Consider the following 25199-nt stretch of genomic DNA (forward strand, 5'->3'; position numbering starts at 1 on the left):
AAGACATGATTAACGTTTCTTAACAATTAACCATATAAATAACCACACTTATCAGAGTAATGACGTAAAAGGAAAGAAGTAACCATCAGCAATATTGGCCTGACAATCACGGCCTGTCCAGATATCATCCTTAGGTGTTATCATTCTAAGAACATCCATCTATAGACTACGGCTACACTGTAGATGGTCGTGTCGTTACCTGGAGTATTAATCTTGATTTCTTGAGACGGTGCACTGTTCCCAGCGGGGCTGACAGCGGTGATCTTGAAGACGTATTCCCTCCCTGGAGTCAAGTTCTTGACCTCACGCTGAGGAAGATGACCGCCTTTCTTAGGCTTGGTCACCTGTCCGTCCGACGGCTCCATGTGGAGTTTGTAGTCGGTGGCGCCGGGCACCATCTCCCACTCTAACATCGCCGTGCTGGCCGTCACACTGCTGGTCTTTATGTCCGAAGGGCTGCACAGGGCTGGTCAGGACAATGAATATAATAACCGCTTTGGTTTTTGAAGCAATGTCGTAGTATATATTTGTGTAAAACGCTAAATATTTGTATAAATCCTTCTACGTGGGGAAACAGACTCATGCAACAGAACGTCTTGGAGACAACAATGCTACACGGCAGTCAGGACTTTCGAAGAGAGGCGTGTTGCCCACGCAAAGGACAAGAGAGCTACTAGAAAGGCAAAGCATGCTACCAGGACAGTATGCAGGCGCTAGGGGGCGTGGTGGGAGGGAACCTCATCCGCCGCAACGACGGGAGAACCAAGAGAGAAAACGCTAACAAAAGTCCTGAGTTGTGACAAGTTCATGCACATTGAAAGTTTGCGGGCACGTGCAGAACACGCATGCAGAGCTACGTCCTGGTTCGGGATTGTTGGAGATCTTCTACCATTTGAAGACTACAAAGTGCTGATAATCCAGTATAAGCCTACCCTTTGTCTTCACTTTGATTGGTGCGGAAGCTGCGCTTCTCTTCCGCTTATCACCCTTTGCCTCCACCACGACGGTGTAGTCTACTCCCGGCAACAGTCCCATCAGGTGCCGCCTGGCCTCTCCCGGCCCCTCCGGTGGAACCTCGACCTCGCCGACCTGCGGCTGGACCTTGAGTGTGTAGTCTGTGGCTCCAGGGACAGGCGCCCAGGTTACCGTCATCTCGTTGTCCGTTAGACCAGATACGTCTGTTCCGCTTGGAGTGGGGAGGTCTGGCAAAACACGATGTAGCGTGTTACACATACGGTCTGGTTGGCATTTGGAGTAGCTTAGCCAACAAATACTTGTTCCCGTGTCGTGACAAGTAAACATCGTCCTTTTTCCGTCATGTGTTGCCGAATGATAGCATGCTCTTTTGTTTGTTCAAAAACACAGAACAGAACAGTTGCAGTATACGCTTCCAGTTGACTTTTACAGCGATAATTGTTGTAACTTTATGTACCCCTGGTTTTCCGGAAGTACACGCAAAGAAACCTGAATACTATGAATAAAATGATGATTAAAACAAAATCATCTCCTTCAAATTCACCTTTTGTTTCAACTGAGAAAGGTTCCGCCCACACCACGTCGCCCTTCTGGTTCTTAGCGCCCACACTGATGCGGTACTCAATCCCACCGGACAGCCCGGTCAGCTGTCTCTCGGGGACAGTCGAGCCTTTCTCCGTCAGTTTCGCCTCGCCGGCCGGTGGATCCAACTTGACCTCGTAGTCAGTAGCACCGCCGACAGGCGTCCACGAGACGAACATGCTGTTGTCTGTGATCTTGCTGGCATTGAATCCCGCAGGCGTGCCAAGAGCTACGAAAGTACAAGAAAGCACACTCTTAAGCCGGCGTCACAATTCATGCGAGCGTCGGCCGAATTTGTAGATCGCCCGAAGCTCGCCGAATTTCAAAATCGCCCGAGCGTCGACCGTATTTTTCACTAAAACTTTGGGTGCATGACGTCTGTCGAACACTAAAAACTAAAATCCCCCATGAGATGGTACCATCTCTTAGATTAGAATCGACTAACCTGGTAAAAGGCCAGTATTTGGATCAACTTTGATGTCTAAAAATCGCCCGAAGCCCGCGTAATCGACAGGACGTCGGCCGTACTTCGGCCGAAAATACACATTTGAAGCTCGCCAACACGTTGGCCGAACTGAATTTCTTATTTGTGACGGGGGCTTTAACACAATACTTTTGCGTCCGGACCTAAAGCGATTTTCACCAAGACGACTTGCATTGCCTGTATGTACTCACGTTTTGTCGTAATCTTAAATGGCTCGCACTGCGCGCTGCGTTTGTCGCCGATCTTGGCCGTGACGGTGACTTCGTACTCCTTGGCGGGCTCCAGTCCACTGATGACCCGCTGGGGCTCAGTGGCCGCTCCGCTGGGTGGTTGGACGTCTCCGCCAGGCGGGCTGATGCTAACCTCGTAGTCTGTAGCGCCGGGCGTCGGCAGCCAGGCCAGTGTCATCCCAGTGTCTGTTACCGATTCGGAACGCAGAGCACCAGGTGTAGGAAGTTCTGTGGAACGGAGGATATGTATCAAAGAACGAAGCTCTCTCTTCCCTTCGTCATCAAAACCGCCCTCCAAAAATGTGGTGAACAGGAATGTGGACCTCGTAAATGAGATCTACTCCTTGGGGTAGACGATCGGAGATGTTCCTCCATAAGCAGCCCAGATGCAGTCTGGTATGCCTAAGAAACAACTTAGTTGCCACGTGCTTGACTTTGAATTGCAAGACAAAACTCCAGATTTCTTTAGAGCCCAAAAGTCTTACGTCAACTGTTTTATTTTCTCACTAATCTATTCACAGCTTTCTTTTGCATTTGTTTTGTACAGACAGCAGCTTTTGCGAAATATGCCAATGACTGAAGGTTGCCATTCTTATTGCGGAGCGAGCAGGCCACGAGGCTTGCGCCAGCCCCAGTTGACCTCTAGTACGCTAACCTCTGGTCATCTGGGTCAGCGGCACACCGGCAACAGCATGGCCGTTTTTCCGGGTGGCCACGACCGTAAACGTGTACTCGGTACCACTCCTAAGTCCTTCGACTCTTCTCTCGGGAAAGGTCGGTCCGTCGTCGGAGCCTCTTACCACACCATCGGCCGGACTGACTATGACGTTATAATCGGTCGCCCCGGCAACAGGTTTCCATGACACCGTGACGGCGGAATCACTCACGTACGGGGTACTGATTTCTGTCGGTGGCTTTAAATCTAAGGGAAGTTCGGAGAATGCTTGACAACATTGGTCTTTCAATATGTTCGTAGAAATTTCAGTTATCTTGACGCATCAATCGTCTACTTTGGTATTTGACTAAGCTACGTTTCTCTATGGCTACATAACGTAATCCGACCTTACGTGAATATTCTATATTACACTATTATTAACCAATTACAACTATATATATTCTAAAGAGTGAACTGTATATATAATGTCGATACATTAGAACTCTCACTACCACTCCCACTGCAACAACATGCGTAAGTTCTTGAACATGCTTCCATGATGCAAAGAAAGCAGTACAATATCACATGTGCACAGTATGACAGTGATAGATTAAAGATAACAAGACAACACAGAGAAGACGCACACGTTGCGTGCAAACCAATCTTTGTAGCACACAAAAAAAGCCTTAGGACAACACTCTAGCCTATCAAGTGTCTTAGATAAGAGCGACTACATGCCACCTCATCATGTGCGATCTTAGATTCTTAGTTGATCCAAACATTTGTGTGTTTTTCTGGATCCTGGATCGCTGCAACTAGGTTGCTCAGTGCAACAATAACCTTTCAAAAGGGCAACATGGTCATACAACACTGACGTAAGTGTTACATGCAACCACACTCCTAGACACTTCCTACGCCGCCATCGCTCATCCACCGAGCAACACACGTTCTAGTCAAAAATCACTCCTCTGGGAGGTTCGACAGTGCAGCATCCTCAAAACACGTCGTGCACCATGACCTTCTTCAAGGTCACACGACACTGACCTTGAACTTTGACCTCCTCCTGTATTGTGGCTAAGGACACGGGTTGAGAGGCCGGCTTATGTGTATGGACGGAGTTCTTTTCTGCAAAATCAAAGAGGACGGTGGAACGGCAGTCGAATTTTGTTGAAAAGATGGGCTGTGTACCATCTACAACCATATACTGAGCTAAACGTAAGGGAAGTTGAAGGGAACTGTTGCACAAGCTATGGCAACTATTGGTGCGAAGCTTAAAGGTTTAGGGGGACAATGTGAAGCCATTGGTCATCGTCTTGGAAAGAACTGATCTGAAGTTTTGAAGCTAAGATGGTACGATAGATTGTTGTAAGATTGAAGAGGACGCAGCTATGCCCAGTGGTTTCCAAGAAGATGATGGTCGGGAAGAGCGGGTTGTTGTCAGTTGTCTGTGACTGACTAGCCTGGATACCAGACCTTTCGCGCGATGCGATGATAACCCCTTTTGGGCGGGGAAGATCTAGTAGTAGGGATAGAGTTGGCACCCGGGAGCGCTTGGCAGCCGAACGCTAATTTCTATCGCGCTCGAGAGGTAATCAGTGGGCCGTGTGCTATATGTGGTGGCGGCGCGAGTTGCTTCCCCGGCCGAAGGACTAGCTCCAGGAGCGCGGTGGTCTGGCACCCAGGCTAGTGACTGACCTGTTTTCAGCTAAATATCTTTGAACGTAAAAGTGACTTACACGTCAACAGGCAGCGTCATTTCATGTCATCTAATAGTGATCCTTATCACAGGCTACAGTTTTAAGGAGAATACGAAAACCTGTCTGTGTCAATGTCATGAATGATAGCAGGACTTTCACAGCATTGCCAGGGCTCTAACTGACTTCAATTAGATGAAGCCAGCTAAAGATATGCTCCTCTAGGTCTGAAGGTTGTTAAGCACATGCTATCTAAAGCTACCATACGTGAAAAGACAGCGAACACCACAGAAAAACTACATTATGTGGACGACAAAAAGAACAACGGACCAGCAAATACTATGTCTACGGGAACCTACAACAGGGGAAAAGACAACATGTTATGAGCTCCAGCGACGTCCTAACGCAAATGGTAAGAGCAACAGAGGGTAGAGAAAGTCAAAACACGGGGAGGGTTCAGCCAAGAAACGAGAAGTCACGTCACACCACGGTGACCTACGTTCCAGTTGTTGTACAACCAGCAGAGCCGAACACTTTGACGTCCCCGCGATGTTCGCCGCTTGCACGTCGTACACGCCGGCGTCATCACAGGTGACGCTCGTGACGTCCAGCGAACAACTGCCATCCCCCCTGAACGTGAGCATCCGATTGCCGCCATTTCTCACAGGGACGCCATCTTTAAACCACGTGACTTCAATCCCAGGAGTCCCTGCGACCACGCAGTCGAATCGGGCATCTGCTCCCTCTTTCACGTTGACATCAGTCAGTTTCGCCGCAAATATCGGCGCGATTTTCTCACCTCTCGTTTCTTCTCCACCAATTGAATCTATGTACGAAGCGTGGTATCATACAAGACTTTTACAAAATACTTTCTAAAAATTGGGGAAATCAAGTCTAGTCCACGATCAACTGTCGTGCATTATTTAAGATTTACAGTTTTTGATTTCTTTGTTTGTATAACGTTAAGCCGTTAAAAGGACAATATAAATCATTAAGGACATGAGTAGTTAAGACAAGAACACTGAAGCTAATCAAGTCAACAACAGCATTCTGTGGATAGGGGCAAGTTAATAAGCATTTATTTGCGGTGGTTGCAACTAATATGTGAACACTCTGATAAGATTGTTGACGCAATAGCTCTCAAGCGCTGTGACGTAAGGACTTAGATGTGAGGCACCTCCCACAGGACATTATGGAGTATGTAAAAATGAGGACAATGAAGATAAGTTGTGCAACTCACGTGGTTTGACGGTGAGTTCCGCGGTACTAGTTGCCTGTCCCTTCTTGCTGGTTGCTTGACAACTGTACGCACCCGAGTCGGCATCGGTGACGTTAGTGATGACCAGCGCAAAACTACCGTCATCACCATACTTGGCAAAGTGTTGGTTATCTTCGTCGATCTCTCTGCCATCCTGTGTGAAAAAAAAATGTTCAAATATAAGGCCGTTGAAGGTTGGCATGATTTCAAATGCAAACATGGACGATCGCCAATCTTTCTTTTGCAAATTCAGAATGAGTTTAGATGTTTATTTGGAACATATCAACTTCTAACTATCATAGGTTACAGTCTGTTCAATGCGCTGATTGAGCTATATAGATACCGCTAACGTATTGGCTTAAGACAACTTTGATGAACTCAACATCATTTCGATACATTTAAATTCAACGCGTTATCGTCTGTCCTATAGAATTACATAAGGGACCCGAAAGGTTTCAAATTTTTTTCAACAGTTTTTATTTTCTAGTTACACTTTTGGACTGACACCATCTTGAAAACATCAAGTTCACGCATGCACATGTGGCGTCATGTGGCGCAAGTGGTAGAGCGCGCGGCTGTCAAACAATGGGACCCGGGACCTAATCCCGGGTTGTGCCCAGAGACATGTCCGAACTTGCACCCCGACGTTGTGCCCTTGGAAAAGGCACTTAACACGACTTTCCTCACTTCACTCAGGTGTAAATGAGTACGTAGCTCATCTAGGGTTAGGGCTCCGCCTTAGGGACGTCCCTCCTATAGGACGCTAAATGGAGGTCCCGTGTTTGGGAAGAGCCACACCCCGCGCACGTAAAAGAACCCACCACACCTTTCGAAAAAGAGTAGGGGCATGCCCCGGTGTGCGATGGTCCAAAAACCTACAGTCGGCCGCACATGGGTTCGCCCTTAGTAATAGCCTCTGGCTAGTTGGGTAACCCTGGCAACATGCCAAACCAATAAATAAAATAAATAAAACATCAAGACTAGACGTACCTTGAGCCATATGATGGTAGGAGGCGGGGATCCGGAGATTTCGCACTCGAATCTGACGGACTCTCCTCTGGCGACCTGGCAGCTCTCCAGGCCCCTGTTGAACTCCGGTGCCCCCGACAACTCGTCCTCCTCTCCCTCCGATATTTCCTCTATTGTAGACACTTCTGATGCCCTTTGGGTTATAAAATGCACCTGCTTAGTTTCAGCAAGAGTATCGTTGAAATTAAAAAACAAACATCCATGCAGATTGTTTTTATTTTCTTGTGCTTAAAGGGAGAACGTATTGATAATCCGTGAAGGTATTTTTCAGATGAAAAGGTTATTTGATTAGTAATGTCATATGTCATATTTCACCGGATTAAATCCGGAAGCACAATGATGAGGATGAATGTCATATCTTCAACTGATGTGAAAATTCTCACTCGAATCTTTGCCTGTTTGGACACACTCAACAACTCTAGAAGACACCGATTATGACAAAGAGTTACGTCCAGATTATTAGTAACACACAATAGAACATCATACGACATGACATAGAAGTAACATTAACCAATGTATCATCAAAGATGGCCATGCGTTCACCACTTATATTGCAGGCATACATACATCTGCGCTTGTTGTTGGTTTAAAGCCAGCCCAGCCTGACCAGCATGTAGACTAGAGAAGGCACCAGAAATCCCAGACAGCAAGCCGGACATGAATAGCTTCGGCTGAGGAACATGAACGCTAGGAGATCTGCAACAAGCAAACACCAGTTGCCCCAGCTGAGTGCTCCATACACAATGGCCTCACTTAACCTCAAGCAATGCGGCTAACATTGGTACATGCTTATTTCAAAACTCATGCACTTTTCTTGCCGGCGTTTATACATACATTTTCGTTTCAGCTACATGTGCATATTTGTAACGTGATTTGCAATGACACGTAACTAACAACACGAAAACTTTCAGGACAATTGCACCAACAACAATACTAAAAGTATCCTATGAGCGGTTAGTTTATCTACAAAAAAACATACCGTGTGGTACTCCAATAAGATCGCGTAAACATTTTTTCCATCGAGGACTAGAATTATACATGACTGCTTTCGGAATATACTATTCGTAAGAATACTTTTAAAAGACGGGGTGAAATTTGGCGTCTCAAATTCAGTAAATTTGACTAAGAGCCTGAGCAGGTGCAGCACATTCAAGCATAGTGATTCTCTTCACTTTCGAAGAAGCTGAAAGCATCAAACAGCGGATAGTAGACAAAAAGCGTTAGTAACAATTACAAGTAAACTTACAACCATGTACAAGTGTACATTACACAGCGACAATGGACATAGCCCACGTCTGATTCAGAAGGCTTAGTCTCGCGAACTTAGTTTTGGGCGAGATCTTACGAGATTTCGCGAGAATTGTGGTTGCTGGGCGTGGCCGGCCTTGCCGACACAAAGATGGCGGCTAATTCCCGCGCTGGTCGCGATCATTAATAGCCAGAACCAACGGTCTTACCCTTCCTGGGTGCCGGCTTCTGCTGTGGCGTACGAGCTGATGGACATGACCTCCTCTCCCGTTGCCGTGTGGAATGAAGTCAGGGATCCCGAGTCATCGGTGCCTTGTCTCCGTAACTGGCTGGGAGACGTGACCAGATCACCTTGGCGGCGGAGCTGACTCGGAGACGTGAAGATGTCTTCGCCACTTCCCTCCCTCTTCACGCCAGCTTGTTTTTTCTTCCCCGCCTGGGGAGAAATCACCTTGGCCTTTCCAGACGCACCTAAGGAGTAATAAAATGCAACAAGATTTAGATATTTTTCACGGGATTAGCCCGTCACCGATGTCCTATAGCCATAGCAAATGTTTGAATGGATTATTGCGCAGAATCTAAAAAAGGAACGAATCGCCAGAAATATGACGATGACTATTTCATTAGGAAGCCATTTTTTTATGTGCACTTTCATACGATGTTGTAACGAAAATGAGGTTAGGTAGAGAGGCCATTGAACCTAATGATAATAGTTTCCTTCCCTGAAATGAGTTGGTGTTTAGCTCAGTTAAGTTATGATATTGCCTTGAAATGACCTCAGAAATAGGAAATTTGCATGTACCTTGCTGCAGATTTTGTATGTATGTGCAACAAACACAAAAATATAGAAAGTTGTTGGGCCAACGGCTTATGTCTACCCTATGGCCATGCATAAGCAGCAACCATTATAAGCAGTAATATTTACCAAGGATTCCAGAAGCAACTATGATAGCCACACTCTCCTCATATATGCATGTGTTCCCGATCCTAAATTGTACAATCCACCGGCTTCAGTCAAATTACTGCTGAGTTCTTAATTAAGCTAATCTTAACTAAATCCTGTTGTTAACAAGATAAATTCTACAATGTGAGTGCTGCGATATATATACAAGGTCCCTCTTCCTGCGAGAAGCAAGTTCAGCAAAGTCAAAGTATGACATAGATTACTAAGGGCACTCTAACAAAAAATAAGGATAAATTATCACAAAGTCAAAGAACAAACAAGTTACACACCAATGCGACAACAGGATCGTGAGTTCTGGCTGCGAACGCGCAAACAAAAGCATTTCCAATACTCCCAGAAGGAGGTCATCCTCCTTCCCGGAGTAACAATAACTAATCGCAGTCTAATGATCAGCCAAAAGCAGCAGCAGCATACATAGCATCGTCAGCCACAGCACACCAACGTGTTTCACCAGAAATCACCAATACAAACAACGCGTACTGTAAGCACCATCCATACCCGCTGTGCTAATTTTCACTGGTTTAGAAGGATTGCTCTGTCCCTCGGGCCCGATGGCGGCCACGGTGAAGACGTAGTCCTGTCCGGGACGGAGGCCTTCTACGGTCCTCTCCCAGACTGACGGCCCTCCCACCGGGTCAACCACCTTACCGTCGGGCGGGGTCACCGCAACTCTGTAGTCCGTGGCGCCCGTCACGGGGGTCCACTTTAGAGTCACTGACGTGTCGTCTACGTCACTCGCTTTTACTCCCAGGGGACTTGGGAATGCTAGTTTGGAATAGCATATTCATGTATTTGTGGGCAAGACAAATCACTTATAAATTGATATGTCAAAGAGCGCTAGCCTCAATGACACCCATACTATGAGTACGACACGCAGCTAAGATAGAAATACATCGTAAAATAATGCACTGAATGAAGCAACAAGACAAGTAAGTTTGTAATAACTTCACCATATTCAACACACATGGTGGAATGATAATCAGGTTGGGAACATGGCTACTTTCCCACTGCTCGACCTGTGGTTCTCTAAGTCTCAATATAATTGCTCTCGCCTAGAAGGCCTACTTCACTCGTGTCAATGATCAATGGTATTAGCGCAGGCGCCTAGACCCCAGGGTGAGAGAGCTCAGAATTAAAGAGGGCATTAAAACATTGAAAGCCTTTCTTGGTGTGATTTTGGGTAAAATCTTGGCAATTCTGGGGTGGGTATGGCATGTTAGACTTCATACTTGTAGAATGTGTTGACAGAAACGACCTTTCTCCATCTTTTTGTCTTCTGGACCGCGGGAGATAGTGGGATGGTCGCGAGCAGGCCCTTATAAGGAAAGTGGATTGACTCAAGTGCTCTCGCTTGGGGTTGTTTCCCCGGACAATAGCCGTTTAGAAGTTCTCGTAATTCTGATAGATGACGTTCTGCAGTTACAGGTCAGAATTTGAGGGTAAGTTTTCTTGGTCAGAATCTGGGAACTTCCCCATAGGAATGCATGTATTATTGGCCCAAACTGGTGACAGACTATCATAAAGATGATAGTACTACAGGATTACGTCAGCTGGTACTAAGACACCAGGAGAATGAGATATAGTGACGTCTGACCGACCAACGAAGACGACAGGGCTGAAACACGGGAACACTACAACATCTGTAACGGTCCGTGCAGGTCGAATAGACGTTTACCACAGCCGCAAATGAAGATGGGGCTTAGTGGAGAGCTTTCTTCGACTAATTCCTCTCGCGAGAGCTCAAGATCGTCCACTAGACGGTGTTCTCCAGGATAGAGTGGAGATATCTGGTACGGAAGGGCATTGGCCAACGAGACGCCTCTGCGCGTTGGAAGGTGTGTGGTTTATCCAGAAATAGTGATGAGTGATTTCCTTTAAATTTACTGCCCTCTAAAGCTACCACTGTACTTCCAACTGAAATACTTGACGGGCCACTAGTACTGGAAGTGACTAACTCCAGCATTTTGCTTTTTGGTGCTGTATATACATGCGTATATGTATATGTTGAACGTATATGCTGCCCCTATGTATACGGCTGGCTACGGTACTGTATGTATTTCCCTACATTTACTTACATGCTAGAGGAAGAAAATAAGTAAAGAACACACAATAGTTTACGAAAATATAAACAGACAAAAGTTCACAAAGAGCGAATAAAATTCCCACCTTTAGCTTCTTTTTCCGTACCCTCGGCGGCAGGCCTGACTTCTTCTTGGCCGTCCCCTGCAACCCTAGGTATCCCGGCTTTCCCTGCGGCTTGTCCGCCCGCTTGGTCCACTTCCATCGGAACAGGTTTCTGTTCTTCCTCCTTTGACGCCACCTTTTTGGCAGCCGGTATTTCTCCAACCTTCGCTTCTGCGGGTCTTTTTTCTCCCGCTTTAACAGCAACAGGGGCCGCTTCATCTGCAGGCTTGACCGCGAGAGGCTTCACGACTGTTGCGTCCTTGGGCACCGGTGCTCCTGTTATCGGAGTCACTGGAGCGGCCGCTCCGGCGGGGGAGGGCGCGAGTCCCGGGGACGCTCCCGGCGTCAGCTTGCCTGGTGTACTCAGGCGTCCTGTTGGAGTCGCAGGAGGAGTCGTATCTGAGGAAAAGTTGAGACCAGTTTATATTTTAACAATTCAGCTCTAGACGTAAGTTAGGGATCTAGGGCCGTCATATACTTATGTCATGCCCACGACTCCATATCTACGTACTTGGGCCAATATATCTATATGTAGCGCTGTACACAAATGAGAATGTAATGTAACAGACAGAAACTTTTAACGTATATTATGTCAATACGCCATTTACGTCCATATTCTTGTAGTCATACATTTAGAATAGACTAGCATTATAATAATGATTGCTTTGTCATTATTGCCATACATTGTGCCATGTAAAATTGTCGAGAAATATATTTCATTCATTCATCCATATATCAATAGGGACATAGGGTGTTTATAACTTTTTGTGCCAAGTTAATTCTCTGTTTCATAGCCTAGAAGCATCTGTACATGTTACTTGTCATATAAATTAATAATGGTTTTTATCTGTCAGAAATTACCCGCAATGACAGCCTTTCTAGCGCTGAATTGATGCAGGGTTTCATGTTTCACATAATACACGACATATACCTAATCTATCCACATTTAGTGGATTTGTCGCAAGGGTCTGGGCGGCTGCCATTCGGCGCCACCAGGTGACCTCAATACGACCTTCCCCAACCGATGTCAGGTACCCATTTACACTTGGGTGGAGTGAGGAAAGTCGTGTAAAGTGCTTTTCCCAAGGGCACAAGATCGGTGACATGACAGGATTTGAACTCGGGACCTCTTGGTTCTGAGCCGAACGCTCTGCCGTTGCGCCACACGACCCCACTGTGGTCAACAAACATCCATATACGAATGAGCGTAAACATACCTGTCACCATGAGATGGGCAGCAGAAATGACTCTCCCCACCACGTTCGTAGCCGTCGCGCTGAACTTCCCGGAGTCATCCTCATAAACCTCCTCTATGACGAGCCGACTGGTGTCGCCTTCCGTCACGATCCTGAAATCCTCCGTGCTCTGAAGCTCCGCCCTCTCCCGGTACCACCTGATCTTGGGCATGGGTGTGCCCTTGAACCTCACCACCATTTCCACGCGGGACCCTTCTTTCACCCGCTGGCTCTTCAGTCTCTGGACGAAGTCAGGCGGTTCTAGTGGGAGAGATAGAGTAAAGCAAAAAAAAACGGTTAAGTACATTATAAATTCTTCACATAAAAAGCGTAAAGTCGGTTGCTTACAATGCCGTGGTTGATAGAAAAAAGGCAATGTAAAGACAGAAAACGAGTCCTTCCTCGAGTATACACAAGACTTGTTGCTACATTTTGTTCGAGGACACAAGACTCTCAACGTCTGGCGCATTTCGCATTGGAATGAGTGTTTTTTTCGGCTGGGTATACCGGTATGACATAAATAAAATACAACACGGTGTATTCCGCACCACCCTCGGTCCCGGCAAAGGGTCAAAGATATTTTTCGCATGTTCTAATGGTTACAAATACACATACACACAAAGCCCGCTGCAGTACCGACGAAAAATGCCAGGGGAACCATTTTTAAACTTGACCCCCGTTCTCACACTCGCTACTCACCTACCAAAAATCATGAAGATCCATCAACGTTTCCGTCACTTTTTTTGCCTACATACAAACACACAAAAATTCAAAGTCCACTGCAGTACTGTTGGATAACGCCAGGTGAACCATTTCTGAACTTGACCTTCCTTTGCACAACCACTACACGCCTACCGAAAAACATAAAGATCCATCAAAGGTTTCTCAAGTTATACTCTTGACATACATATAGACCCACCCAACAGCTGTAGTAACCGAAAACATAATCTTCACCGAGTTCTCGGCGAAGATAATAAGGATGTATTAGTAAGGTGCAAAACAAACTGTACCTCTGACAACGAGCTTGGCAGTGCTCGAGGCCGTGCCAGCAGAGTTTCTTGCCGTGCAGGCAATATTCCCGCCATCGTCGGTCACTGACGTCAGCACGAGACTCGCGCGCCCGCCCTCTTCTCGCGAGATTTGAGTTTTGTCTGTGGGAGCCACCTCCTGTCCGTTTACGTACCATGATACGTCTGGTTCTGGGGTGCCTGCAAATATATCAGTCATATATCAGAACATATATATATATCAATGATAACATTTCAGGGATTCATCAAATTACAGGTTTGGGTAGCAAAACCATTGTTGGATCCGTTGGCATGTGTGGTGGCCGCCATCTTGATTTTGTGACGTCGCAGGGTAGCCATACATTTTCATTGCGAGGGGTGTTTTTTGGGGTCGCTAGTGTTCTCTCTATTTTTAACAAACTGGCACACAACTATCACACATTCAACTCAAATAAAAAGAAAAATTCAATGCCAAGTCATATTTATATAAAGACCCTGTAATTGCTAAACTAACATAGCAAACCTGAAGTATATGTAGCACAAATACTTAACTCTAGTTATACGTGTTTTTCGTAGATCTACATTAACATGTATTAACATGTTCTAAAGATGAGCTTCATTAACATGTATTAACATGTTCTAAACATGTTCTATTGAACTGAGGAAAAACATATTGCAATGTATTTGTTTTCTTTAATGAAGCACACATTCCGAAGATTAAGATGCAGTTCTAAACTGTTAGATTTTAAGAACTTGTGAAGAAGACTTTGTCCTATTCGGAGTTAGTTAAAATTAGATATATCAGATGACTGGACCGTCCCGTTTCAGTTGCACTGATAGTCATCTGCAGATATGAAGAGGGTCGCAAGGAGTCCTGCTGAATGGTGGTTCCCCCGAATCCCATTTAGCAAAATCCCAACGTAGCGTGTGGTTGCAACTATATTTAAATTGAACATTTCGCATCTTCGTAAGTGGGACAGCCCTGTTTATCATTACACAGTACGACTTTGTGTCATGCAGTGTACATATAGCTAGGTGCAGAATCCGTCTAGTAACTTTCCACATAACCACACTACCTTCGAAATTTTGCAAAAGGATAATAAAGATTTTTAAAACATCGTACACCAGGATGTTGATTTTTTTCATAAAATTTTCTAAATATTAATAAAGATTTCGAATTTACTTTGAATATTTCGAAAATATTACACATGTAACCTAAAACCCAGCGCGGTGACTCGAAATGAACTCTACTAGCTCCATATACAATATACGCCATCAGGAAATTTGGAAAATCATCTTTATCCTGTCTCAACACCATTGCCCCTTTTGAGATTTGCAGTGGTTGGTGCACAGGACATATCCGTGTATCCTTCCTCGCATCCCGAGGTTACATACCGAGGTGTAGAATGTCATTAGCAGGAGGATCGGTGGCCTTCGGTCATTTTAATGGCGTAACACGCACACCACAAGTGGAGGAGGCAGTGGTATGTCTTCACGGTTTGACGTTACATGTTCCTGCCCGGAAGTCATTGACTTACAACATGTTTTAGTCCATCTAATGCCAATAGAGACCGCTAAAGCCTTATTCGGAAAATGAAACCAAACTGGCGATCTAGCAACGTTTTTTTCTTTGTAAACAAGCAAACAAACAAGCTAGCAGTAAATAATAACAATGTTTGTTGCTGCAGCTATAATTAGGTCTCATTTCCTTATTGATGTTGTTTCAAGGTTATGCCAGATTAGCTATTTATATCAAGGTCGTGTCAAGGGTCATGGCAGCTGACTTTATCAAATTCTTCATTTGACACCGTGTAGTTATTCAACCTCTAGATTGTGCGATTGCAGCTGACGAAATCATGAAGACATCGCCGTTTAACTTTAAAGGCAACCCAAGCAATATTAGGGCGCGAAAATCGGATTTTTAAAGACAAGTTATTAAGTCATTTCTATACATGATTAGTTCAAACAACACTATCCAGCAATGTATAGCGACGTCCATGATGCAAAAATATGACTTCGTTGTAATGTGAGAACTCAACTGAAAATCGTCGCCGGGGTTTTTGTAGGCTCGCGAAACTAGGGAAATCATCGCATGGCATGTTTTTGCACGGTTTTAAAATGCTCAAAGTATGAAGTTATTACACAAATGTGCTAGACAGTGTTAGTAAATGTCACTACAATAAAGATTTCAGCATTTTTTTATTTCCATTTTTGGTCCCTAATGTTGCTTTGGTTGCCTTTAACAATGACGACATAATTCATTCGATGCGCCAACGGTAATATTTTCCATTGGCCAAAATTTATAAGGTGTATTCGTTGACAGCTCCCTGTCAGTTAGTGTTTGAAGGAAAGAAGCAACTGCCGATGGCGTAGACCTCCCAAGCTCAAAACCAAATGCAATGCAAAGATTTCCGGAAGCTTTCTTGCCGTAAGGGTTTTCCTGTTGGCCAGCAGAAGTTCGCACATGACGTAATAGTTACCATGGCAACGCCGAGACGTCACGAAAAGAGGCAAGACGTGAGGGACCATCCCCTCTGGTTCATGTAGAGAATTTGCCCTGACTGACGCGTGGGACATGTGTTTCCATGGCGACACCCCGCCCAACAAGCCGGCACTGCAAACACTTAACCCTGGCTGACCCATCCCAGCGCCAGTTGTAAGGGAACGTTCATAACTCATTCACTACGGTGCAGAGAAACCCACTAAATCATGGATAGCATCTCAAAACAAAACATTTGTATAACGCAACAGTTTCAGAAGACATAGTTAGCTACGGCCGCGTGGCGCGTTGGATACACCCGATCCCTCGATCTCGGAAGTTAAGCAACGCGCGGTCCGGACAGTGCTTGGATGGGGGACCAACCAAGGACGTCCGGATTGCTGTAGCCTCACGAAGCTTTCCACGAAATCGTCTTCCGGGAGGGACGTAAAACGGGGGTCCCGTGCTCGAGGAGGTGCCTCGAACACGTTTAACAGCCTCATTACCCTACACATTGGGTACCTGCCTGTGGCACTGGCTGCAAATACACCTGATATTATTATTATTATTATTATAACAGTAGCGAAAGTGTATGGGGACCGTTCAGATATTCACTCTGAGGGAGGATCAAAGAAGGGGGCCGTCTAGCAATCCCAATGTGGGCGTTACTGGTCTATCCCCACAGATGGTCCGAGAACATCATGACCTTGTTGCCACCAACATCTCTCTGTTTGACACTCTGACATGCAAACAATTCAGGAACAAACTGGACTGTCTCTTCTACCTAGAAGATCGGGCAAACACGTCTGCATGTGCCGACTTCAAGCTAACATTAAAAGTAGACACGTGTGACTCATGAGGCCGAGAGCCCAGTTCGCAGTACGAAAATAAATCGGCCCACCCTACTACATGTGGCTGCCAGGTTTACAACTGATAGTGACATTAAATGTGTGGACAGACTGAGAGATAATGTTTTCAGATCCATCTCCCGTACTCCCGAATTATCATTTGCAAGATTATTAAAGTCGCCTGTATCGACTTAGTGTTGTGTCCTATATTATAGACGCGTCACAGTCACCACTGGTCCACACCCTCGCGTGTTAAATTGATTACTATCTTCTAACACAAAGACATGTCTGTACCAAAGTGATGGCCACACAAGTACCAATACTATGTTACTAACAATAGTCTATAAACTCTTAAAATGTGTCGTGTCTTTAACAAAAGTAGACAGTAGGGAACGTTATACAATAATTATTGATCAATTCATACACCGTAGCCTATCCCCTTTCCATAGCATCATAACATATCAAAGACCATAAAAGTCGTCAAAGCCACAAACATCAGACGACAATATAAGGGTATTATAATTACATTACGGCTGCAAAAAGCCGCAGTGCGCATGCCACCCAAATAAGGTAAAAGGTAGGTCAAATGGCTCACTGTACCTGTCACTATGGCTTCAAACTTGGCTGGTTTCCCCTTGATGACCGCTATGCTCTTGATCGGTTGGCGGAATCCTGGCGCTTCCTCCGCCATCTTGGTCTATAATTTGCGTCGTTCCCTTTCGGGGTTCTCTAGGTCACAGTCTGTCTGGAATTAGAGAAAGTTGGAAATATAAGCTGTGCTCTCCTGTCATGTAAGATTTACCAGGTCACAGGTTTACTCCTATGGCTCCACATGGGTTTATAACATGTGCTGCGGCACTCGAGACAAGGTCACAGCACGACCAATCAAGGGAGCAGACAGCGCAAGGGGTATCACTGTCAACTGGGGAGGGGGCGCTATGATTAGAGAAGACTCTCTCAATCTCGAAACTACTGAGTCTATAACATGATTTAACAACATGTATACATGCTTGACTACTTGCAATTAGGTTACATGGTTAATGCACTTGTTTGAAGCTGTTGGTATCCACGGACACTACCCACCACCCCTATCTAGCGGTGGTGTATCCCCTCCTTTCAAAAGGCGTGTCTGCCAATTACAAGTCTACAAGTCAGAGTTTTCCCGCTCGTTTTGGGGTCTGACTCATCGGGAACTAGTTTTGGGTGGTTTCAAGTGGTGGGCGTTTCCTGGTAGTCTGGTCTATCAAAAAGCAAAACACTAGACCAAGGATAAATCACTCCCTGGACAATAGATCATGGAAGACAGACTAGACTAGACTAGACTAGACTAGACTAGACTAGACTAGACTAGACTAGACTAGACTAGACTAGACTAGACTAGACCGACCACTCTTGATGAGAGACACTATTATATGTGCACGTGCGCATTACATGGAACCGGCTGTAGGCAACATTGTGGTATCTAACTCATGTATACATGTCTGGCATTGCATAGCAATAAATTGTCTATACAGGGAGATTATCCATCCTATACTGTCAAAGGGTTGAAAATGTCTTAACCATCAATCATAACTACTTTTAAACTTCTAATTTGTACTTTTCCAGACAATAGTTAAGAAAGAGGGATGTCCCGGTGGTCTCACGGGTGGGTTCCTGTTTTCAATCATTTGGAGACTCCGGTTCAAGTCCCGGGGTCTGGACATCTTGGTTGGGGCTGTACCGTCTTTCGGAAGGGACCGTAAAATGACTAAAATTGGGGGTCCCGTGTTCGAGGAGGTGCCTCTGCTACTGAAACAGCTGCCCTATGTGCCACTTGGCACTACAAGGGTCTGAATGAACGGTCCAGAAAGGTTGCAAGTTCTAGTTCAAAGTGACAACTTGACATCCAATACATATAAGGTTTGCCCTGTATGGGTTAGTTTCGCAAATTAGAGAGTTAGTGTCTGGGGTGGACCGAACTCTCCTATGCTTGGTGTCTGGGCTACATTTGTCAGTTGCAGATCTGATCAGGGTTGCAGATGGCTTAATTCCGAGTTGAAGTACAATGCCATAGCCTGCCGATGGTCTAATAATAAACAGCTGTTGGGCGATTGCAGTACGAACGGAGAATATTGCAGGGTTTCAGAGTCTACAGGCTTACCCACTTACGATGAAAAACGTGGGTCTCTTCATTTTCCACTGCCTTCAAAAAAGAAGTCAAACCCAACCATAGTCAACCTTAGTTAACTTAGAACTTTGACAGTAGTCTAGATAACTATTTTTGATTCCTATGTATTCCCATGTACTTGTTTGTCTGCAATTAGCCTTCGGGCATGAACTTGCAATAAAGTTATTATTGTTATTATTATATATAGCTTAGAATGTCAACTGTCATAAGAAGATTTCTACAAATTTATCATAAGAACCGAATATAATGCAATCAATGTGACTCATCAATCGCAAGTCAGATAAAGGCCATATGTAATATCGGTATATCATAAATCTATATTATGCAACTACAAGATAAAATGGTAATAAAGAAAACTGCCACCCACGAACACTGGTGTATTTTAATAAGAAGGAAACGCGTTCAGAATGCTACTTCACACAGTCGTATTTCCGCGTACAATATTTCTCTTCAGTGACATAAGTGAAAGTCTGTGAAGTAAGTTGTCATGCAAAATCCGGCTACATACTGTAAATGCGGAAATGTTTGCGGGGATTTTATTTCGCGGTAGGGAGAAAATGGAGTGCTTTTGAGTTCGCCATGGTTTGAAACAATAGTAGCGCTACAGTCACATAATGGAACGGCTTTCCGCGGTGGTTTTAAGTTCGCGGTAAAGAGTTCACCGCAAAAAAACATGAACATAAAACCACCGCGAACATTTCTGTATTTGCAGTATCCAGATAAGGGCCTACAGCAATATCTGTAAAAGGGCGATCCTACTGTGATATGTCTATGGAAGGTCCCTCACCCTGTCGATATTTGATTGACCGTTGTTGATTTATTGCACAGTCTGCCGTACATACAACCATACTGACTCTTACCATAATTGCTAAGATCACGAGAAAGACTTGCCAATGTAAATCCCATGGGGAAAGGGTGTGGGTCGCGTCAACGTCATTTCCAGACATAAGAGACGTGTAGTATTGGCAACTACAATAGACAAGTCTGTATGTCAGAACGGAGGACAGACAATAGATTCTGAAGAAAATGAACGTCTCTGAAACCATAAAATAGGCTTCAGGATTTTAGAGAAGATAGATAACGGATACTATTGGAAAAGTCTGAACGTACGTTTCAAAAGTTATCCTTTTGCTTGAGTAACTTTTATATTGAATATTTCATAACCTGGATGTCTAACCGTCTTATTACTTTGAATTACCAAGTTATTTTGATTCAGAAAAAATAATGAGTACATTTCGAAGTCTAGTCAACGAGTATGTATTTGAGTGTTAGCAATTTAGTGAGTGATAATCAGAAGAAACATCACATAAACTTTACGCAGTTATGGGTCTACTGGGAATCATATATTTAACGAGGCACTATGGGGGGTGAAGAGAATGCTTTGACTTTTATTTGTTATACTACTTTTTTGCATGCAAAATGAGATGCGATGTTTAATTTATCACTCCGCGCAGAGCGATTTCATCATCGCCTTTTCAGCTTGAAGCCAAAGTGTGACTAACTGCCGAGGTAGTTTTTATCATTATAGCTGTCTCGGAAAAAGAAGTCAAAGCCAAATAAAATGAAATAGAATTCAGTGTTAGTATTTAGACTATAGTCACATGCTATATTGTTAGCCATTGTCTGTCCGTCCTTCCATGTTACATGTACTTGCAAGTAGCCTACGGGCAAGAACTTGCAATAAACTTAAACTTATTATTATGGAGGAAGGATTTACCGAACAAATTTTGGGTAATATTGGGCCAATCTCTTCAAGATTCACTTGATTGGTACCCCAAAAAAAAGGCTGACACTACCCATTGGAAATTTGTTATTGTTTATCATCGACGTGCCGCCAGTGTTCCATGCTGGGACCGGGCTTTCTCTCGTGATGGACGGGGCACAACTGGCGGAGTCTGGGGTTCTATCCAGACCTTCCACGGGATCACACCAACCCATCTGTTCGTCCCCACATTCAAGAGAAAAACATGCGCGACTCTAGACAAAAATAGACGCACAATTTCGTAACTTAGTCGAAGGTTGCCAAGTAACGTCATGTGTAAAAACATTTATTTTTCATGTCTAAAATAGCAAATATTATCATACGACGGAAATGGTATAGAGATTTGGTAGTGCAATGTCAAATATTATAAACAACAAAACCATTGAACCGTATCCATATATGACGGTCAAAGTGCCCTCCCCCATTCCCATCATATATGATATACTGCATATACGCCCGTCTCAGCTGTATGAAACCAGCTGTTGCTTATCAGATTAATGATAATTCTTGCCGGCATCAGAAGTGATTAATAACGCTACACTGAAGCACAACTTTCCCCCCAAAGGCAACACGATGTTCTGTCAGACTTAATTAGCATGCTTGTGACGCAGTATCCTTACCTTTGGGTGGGTCGGGAAATTCCAAAGGTCAAAAGGAAAAGCTAACCTCGGCGACGAAGATGACAAATGCAAAGAAAAAGTGCACACTGAGCGGTACGGGTAAGGCGGTATACCTCCGGGGGGTTAGATTTTCCTTCTGACATCTCTCTAAGAAAACAGAGGGACGCTTGGGGCCATACAGTATGGCGACCGGCCGATGCGGACTAGGGTAGGACGTTCCTCCATACGCCGAATATGTAAGAAGATATCTCCCATGTACACAACAGAATAGCCCACGTGGAGAGAAAGGGGAGGGGAGGGATGGTGTCGTAGAAAAGCTGTACCAAGAAATCGGTTAACCCAACCTAATTGTGGAAAGGGGAGGACAGCTGCCACCCCCTAAAGTTGCAATGGGAGGGGTCGTACGTTATATTTAGCCTGGACAAGGGCGCATCCGTCATACCACGGCGGCCACACGATATTTCGGGACAAGACGACGGACTCACAAGCATGCGGAGTCCGGACGGGATAAAATGGCCGCGCCAATGATTATAACAGTCATCGGTGACCTCCATAAAGTCACGGTCACATCTGCAACACCAGTCATAAATCTAATTTGTCTCACATTCTCAATTAATCATAAAAATAATTCATTGAAAGTTATGAAAGGAAACCGTGACATATTAATTTCTATTACTGCATTATAGCTGTATTTTGTGGACTGTGCGATAATGAAGTGCAGAATTGCATCAATCAATAGGAATGACGCAGAGAAAAAGTTAAGCGGAGGTATTAATGATGAGAACAAATTGGCCATCCTCCATAGAAAAGTGCATTTCACCGTGTATTTGGACGTAAGGGACTTTCCGCCATCGCCAGTAACCCTGTCAATCAATCACATCACATCAAAGCCCGGGATTAGCACCTCTAATGAATCGATGACGTACGGGGCGGGTAATTAACACATTGATCTTGGTTATTTGGGAACTGTCGATGAAAGAATTCGAATATCGATAAAGTAAATTCAAAGTGCAGCACTACAAACGGAAAGGCTCGTCTGACACCATTAAAAATGGATTCAATTGATACAAAAAGTAGTTATGTTTCTAAGAAATTCAACAACTCTGGACAGAGGAACTACATTGGCTTGGACAGTGTGCTATTGTCGACTTACGCCGCTACACTAGAAAACTACTATATACCTGCAAGATATGACATCTAGATATAGATCACAGCTATAAAACAATTGTATATCTATCATATCGCATCAAACCAAGCTGTTACATGCCTTGACTACCCTTTTCACGCAAAATTTATTAGGCAGTACAATTACTGCACAACGACTGGCAAAAGAAAACACATTAGTTGACAACTGTAATGCCTGGAACGTTAACTGTCGCATGTCTAACTTTAGAGCTTTAGATACCACATATTCACTCAGTGTCGTCTGCCACTTGAAAGTCGTGTTATATATACCCTATCTTTCTGGGCTGAAATGCAATCCCAGATTCTCAAAGGTCAGATTTGACGAGGCGATGTGAGGATCAAAAGAAAGCCCTCTCCGCATCGTCACCATGGCAACAAGGATAAGTAGGTTTAACTTGATTATCGACAAGGAGGTGAAGAGACGAATGAACTAACCGGCGACACTCCAGTAATCCGCGCAGGCGCAGAAGGCCAACTTTTATAGCCCGTGGAAATAGGTTTGGTACCCTTGGTAAAAGTAGCTGTAGAGGTTTTTTTTCTAGGATATGTTGGTATTTCTGAGCTGGATGTTACAGGTAAGGGTTTCTTCCTTCTAATTGTGTTGAAAAATCAGACTTTCATGCATGTTTGTGGTGTCTGTAGGCAGTAGAAGTTTGGTGTTTTTGTGTGATAATCAGGTAGAGAAGGAGGTCAAAGGTCAATTTTTGTAAACAGGGCCGGATTCGTAGGGGTTTTGCCGATTAGAAAGTTGAAATTATGCTCTAGATTGAAACTTTGGAGGCCTGACAGGCCTACCAATGCATGTTTTTCATGGACTAAAACTCAGGTAGGTGACTTTTGACAGCTTCTTTCTTACATGATTGCCATATATTAAGATAGGAAGCTTGATTACGCTTCTGTGGCCAACCCATGTGCCTGTTCTTCTGCTGATATCTCGTACTATTAAAGTTGACATTGAACCAGAAGAAGGCGAATAAAGAAGGATAGTACACGTGTAAACAATTCCAAACTTTCCTTTCTTTCTACCTTAAACAAGAATTATAAGCAAGAAAATTACCTTTCAAACATCAAGAGCCTTGACGTACGTAGGGCAATCACAAAACTCAGAATTGGCTGTCATAGATTAATCATAGAAACGGGGAGATTTCAAAAACTTCCTATTGACCAGAGGGTTTGCCCATTTTGTCCAGAGGTAGTTACGAATATCACTTTTTGATTGTATGTCCCAAATGTTTTGATATACATAATTCACTATACTCAATGCTCTCGTCGGATTTACCAGGATTTATCTCAATGGACTTGAATAGCAAATCTAAGTACATAATGACATGCGACAACCCATGCATGGTATACATTGGGAAGTATATCAAATAATGTCTAGACATTAGAAACTCCTCCAATGATTGTAAAATCCCATTGTCATCCCATACTACTACATCATATTGTATAAGATAGACTGATTAGCCTTTATGAATGTTATCTATGATCTATGTACCAGTGAATGCCATACTTTGTACCTTGTACAATTGTTGTGCAATAAAGTTATGTTATGTTATATGCGTATGTATAAGCGAAAGGGAGGGGGCGTTTTTTACAGTCAAGCGTTATTTTTCTTTTGTCGTTTTTTCCCATGGCAATCTGCTTCGTTTCTTCTACAACTGAATGTACCTTTGACCTTAATCTACAGCTCCCCATGTTTCACACACACACCCTAAACCTCCCAGGACAGGACAGTCCCTTATAGCGCTAGGGTCACATTCTTGAAATGATTGAGAAAACAAGGGACAAAAGTGCCTACCAGAAATATGCATCATTTACGATAAGGAGTAATTTATCACATTTTGTGTGTTTCGTTGTATTTTATATTGCATTTTTCGTTTCCGCAAGCTACCCAGCCGGGCTCCGCTCAAATGTGAGCATTGCATAACCAGGGCCCCAGCAAGATTACAACGTTAGGGGTCGGCCCAGAAGACCCAACAAACGTTCTCCGACCCAAGCTATACAGTTTCCGTGTCAATGCGTCTTTTCCCGCCCTCCTGGGTTGAGTATGACGAATGTTCTCCCGTGTCGAGTCTTAGGAATGGTGCCAAGTCTACACAGGAAGCGCCTCTATAAGGAACCGTTTCCTTTTTAAGTGGCTTAACAATTTAAAGTTTAAGCAGAGAGATTTCACACATGGCGACGTCTTGGTGGATGCTAGAGTTCTCAAGAATGATATTATCTTCAGACCAATATTGTGACGATTTGTAAGCTATGCACGTTATCATGTGTCAGTTTTAGTAATCAATGATATTTTCGACCTCTGTCGATTCTAATTTGACTAAAAAATGCTTTAGTATTGCTGATTTGATGTACATAAATGCAATTGTTCTGTATAGCAATGATATTAACACTTGCACTGTTGTCAACAGTTGCACTAATGGCACTAGAAAGGCACCACCTTCTGTGTTTTCATATATTGAGTCGGTATATATGCATGAATCCCCTAGTGACTGTATCATATATCACGTTTTGATTGTATGTCCCAAATATTCTGACATACGTAATTCACTATACTCAATGCTATCGTCGGATTTACCAGGATTTATCTCAA

The 25199-nt window shown here is 44.2% G+C and overlaps 2 protein-coding genes across 23 annotated transcripts in view; one reads left to right on the top strand and one right to left on the bottom strand.

Moving 5' to 3' along the window:
- LOC136440051 (rRNA methyltransferase 2, mitochondrial-like) overlaps positions 1 to 25199 on the top strand; it is a 217257-nt gene that overhangs the window by 151178 nt on the left and 40880 nt on the right. The window lies entirely within an intron of this gene.
- LOC136440027 (tenascin-X-like) overlaps positions 1 to 25199 on the bottom strand; it is an 89524-nt gene that overhangs the window by 62137 nt on the left and 2188 nt on the right. For 14 of the 22 annotated variants that reach the window (XM_066435788.1, XM_066435780.1, XM_066435783.1 and 11 more), the window contains exons 2-17: positions 17473 to 17617; positions 13549 to 13746; positions 12521 to 12799; positions 11286 to 11702; positions 9618 to 9884; positions 8365 to 8626; positions 7475 to 7603; positions 6869 to 7040; positions 5861 to 6032; positions 5120 to 5446; positions 3971 to 4051; positions 2927 to 3193; positions 2233 to 2499; positions 1520 to 1786; positions 933 to 1202; positions 200 to 466 (exon numbers count right to left, since the gene is read on the bottom strand). In XM_066435788.1, coding sequence (XP_066291885.1) covers positions 200 to 466; positions 933 to 1202; positions 1520 to 1786; positions 2233 to 2499; positions 2927 to 3193; positions 3971 to 4051; positions 5120 to 5446; positions 5861 to 6032; positions 6869 to 7040; positions 7475 to 7603; positions 8365 to 8626; positions 9618 to 9884; positions 11286 to 11702; positions 12521 to 12799; positions 13549 to 13746; positions 17473 to 17563 — 3733 coding nt within the window. In that variant the 5' untranslated portion in view covers positions 17564 to 17617. Of the gene's footprint in view, positions 1 to 199; positions 467 to 932; positions 1203 to 1519; positions 1787 to 2232; positions 2500 to 2926; positions 3194 to 3970; positions 4052 to 5119; positions 5447 to 5860; positions 6033 to 6868; positions 7041 to 7474; positions 7604 to 8364; positions 8627 to 9617; positions 9885 to 11285; positions 11703 to 12520; positions 12800 to 13548; positions 13747 to 17472; positions 17618 to 21421; positions 21702 to 25199 lie in introns of those variants that run through there. The other 8 variants (XM_066435771.1, XM_066435782.1, XM_066435777.1 and 5 more) reach the window with 8 other exon arrangements.

The sequence above is a fragment of the Branchiostoma lanceolatum genome, chromosome 8 (genome assembly GCF_035083965.1).
Source record: "Branchiostoma lanceolatum isolate klBraLanc5 chromosome 8, klBraLanc5.hap2, whole genome shotgun sequence".
NCBI lineage: Eukaryota > Metazoa > Chordata > Leptocardii > Amphioxiformes > Branchiostomatidae > Branchiostoma > Branchiostoma lanceolatum.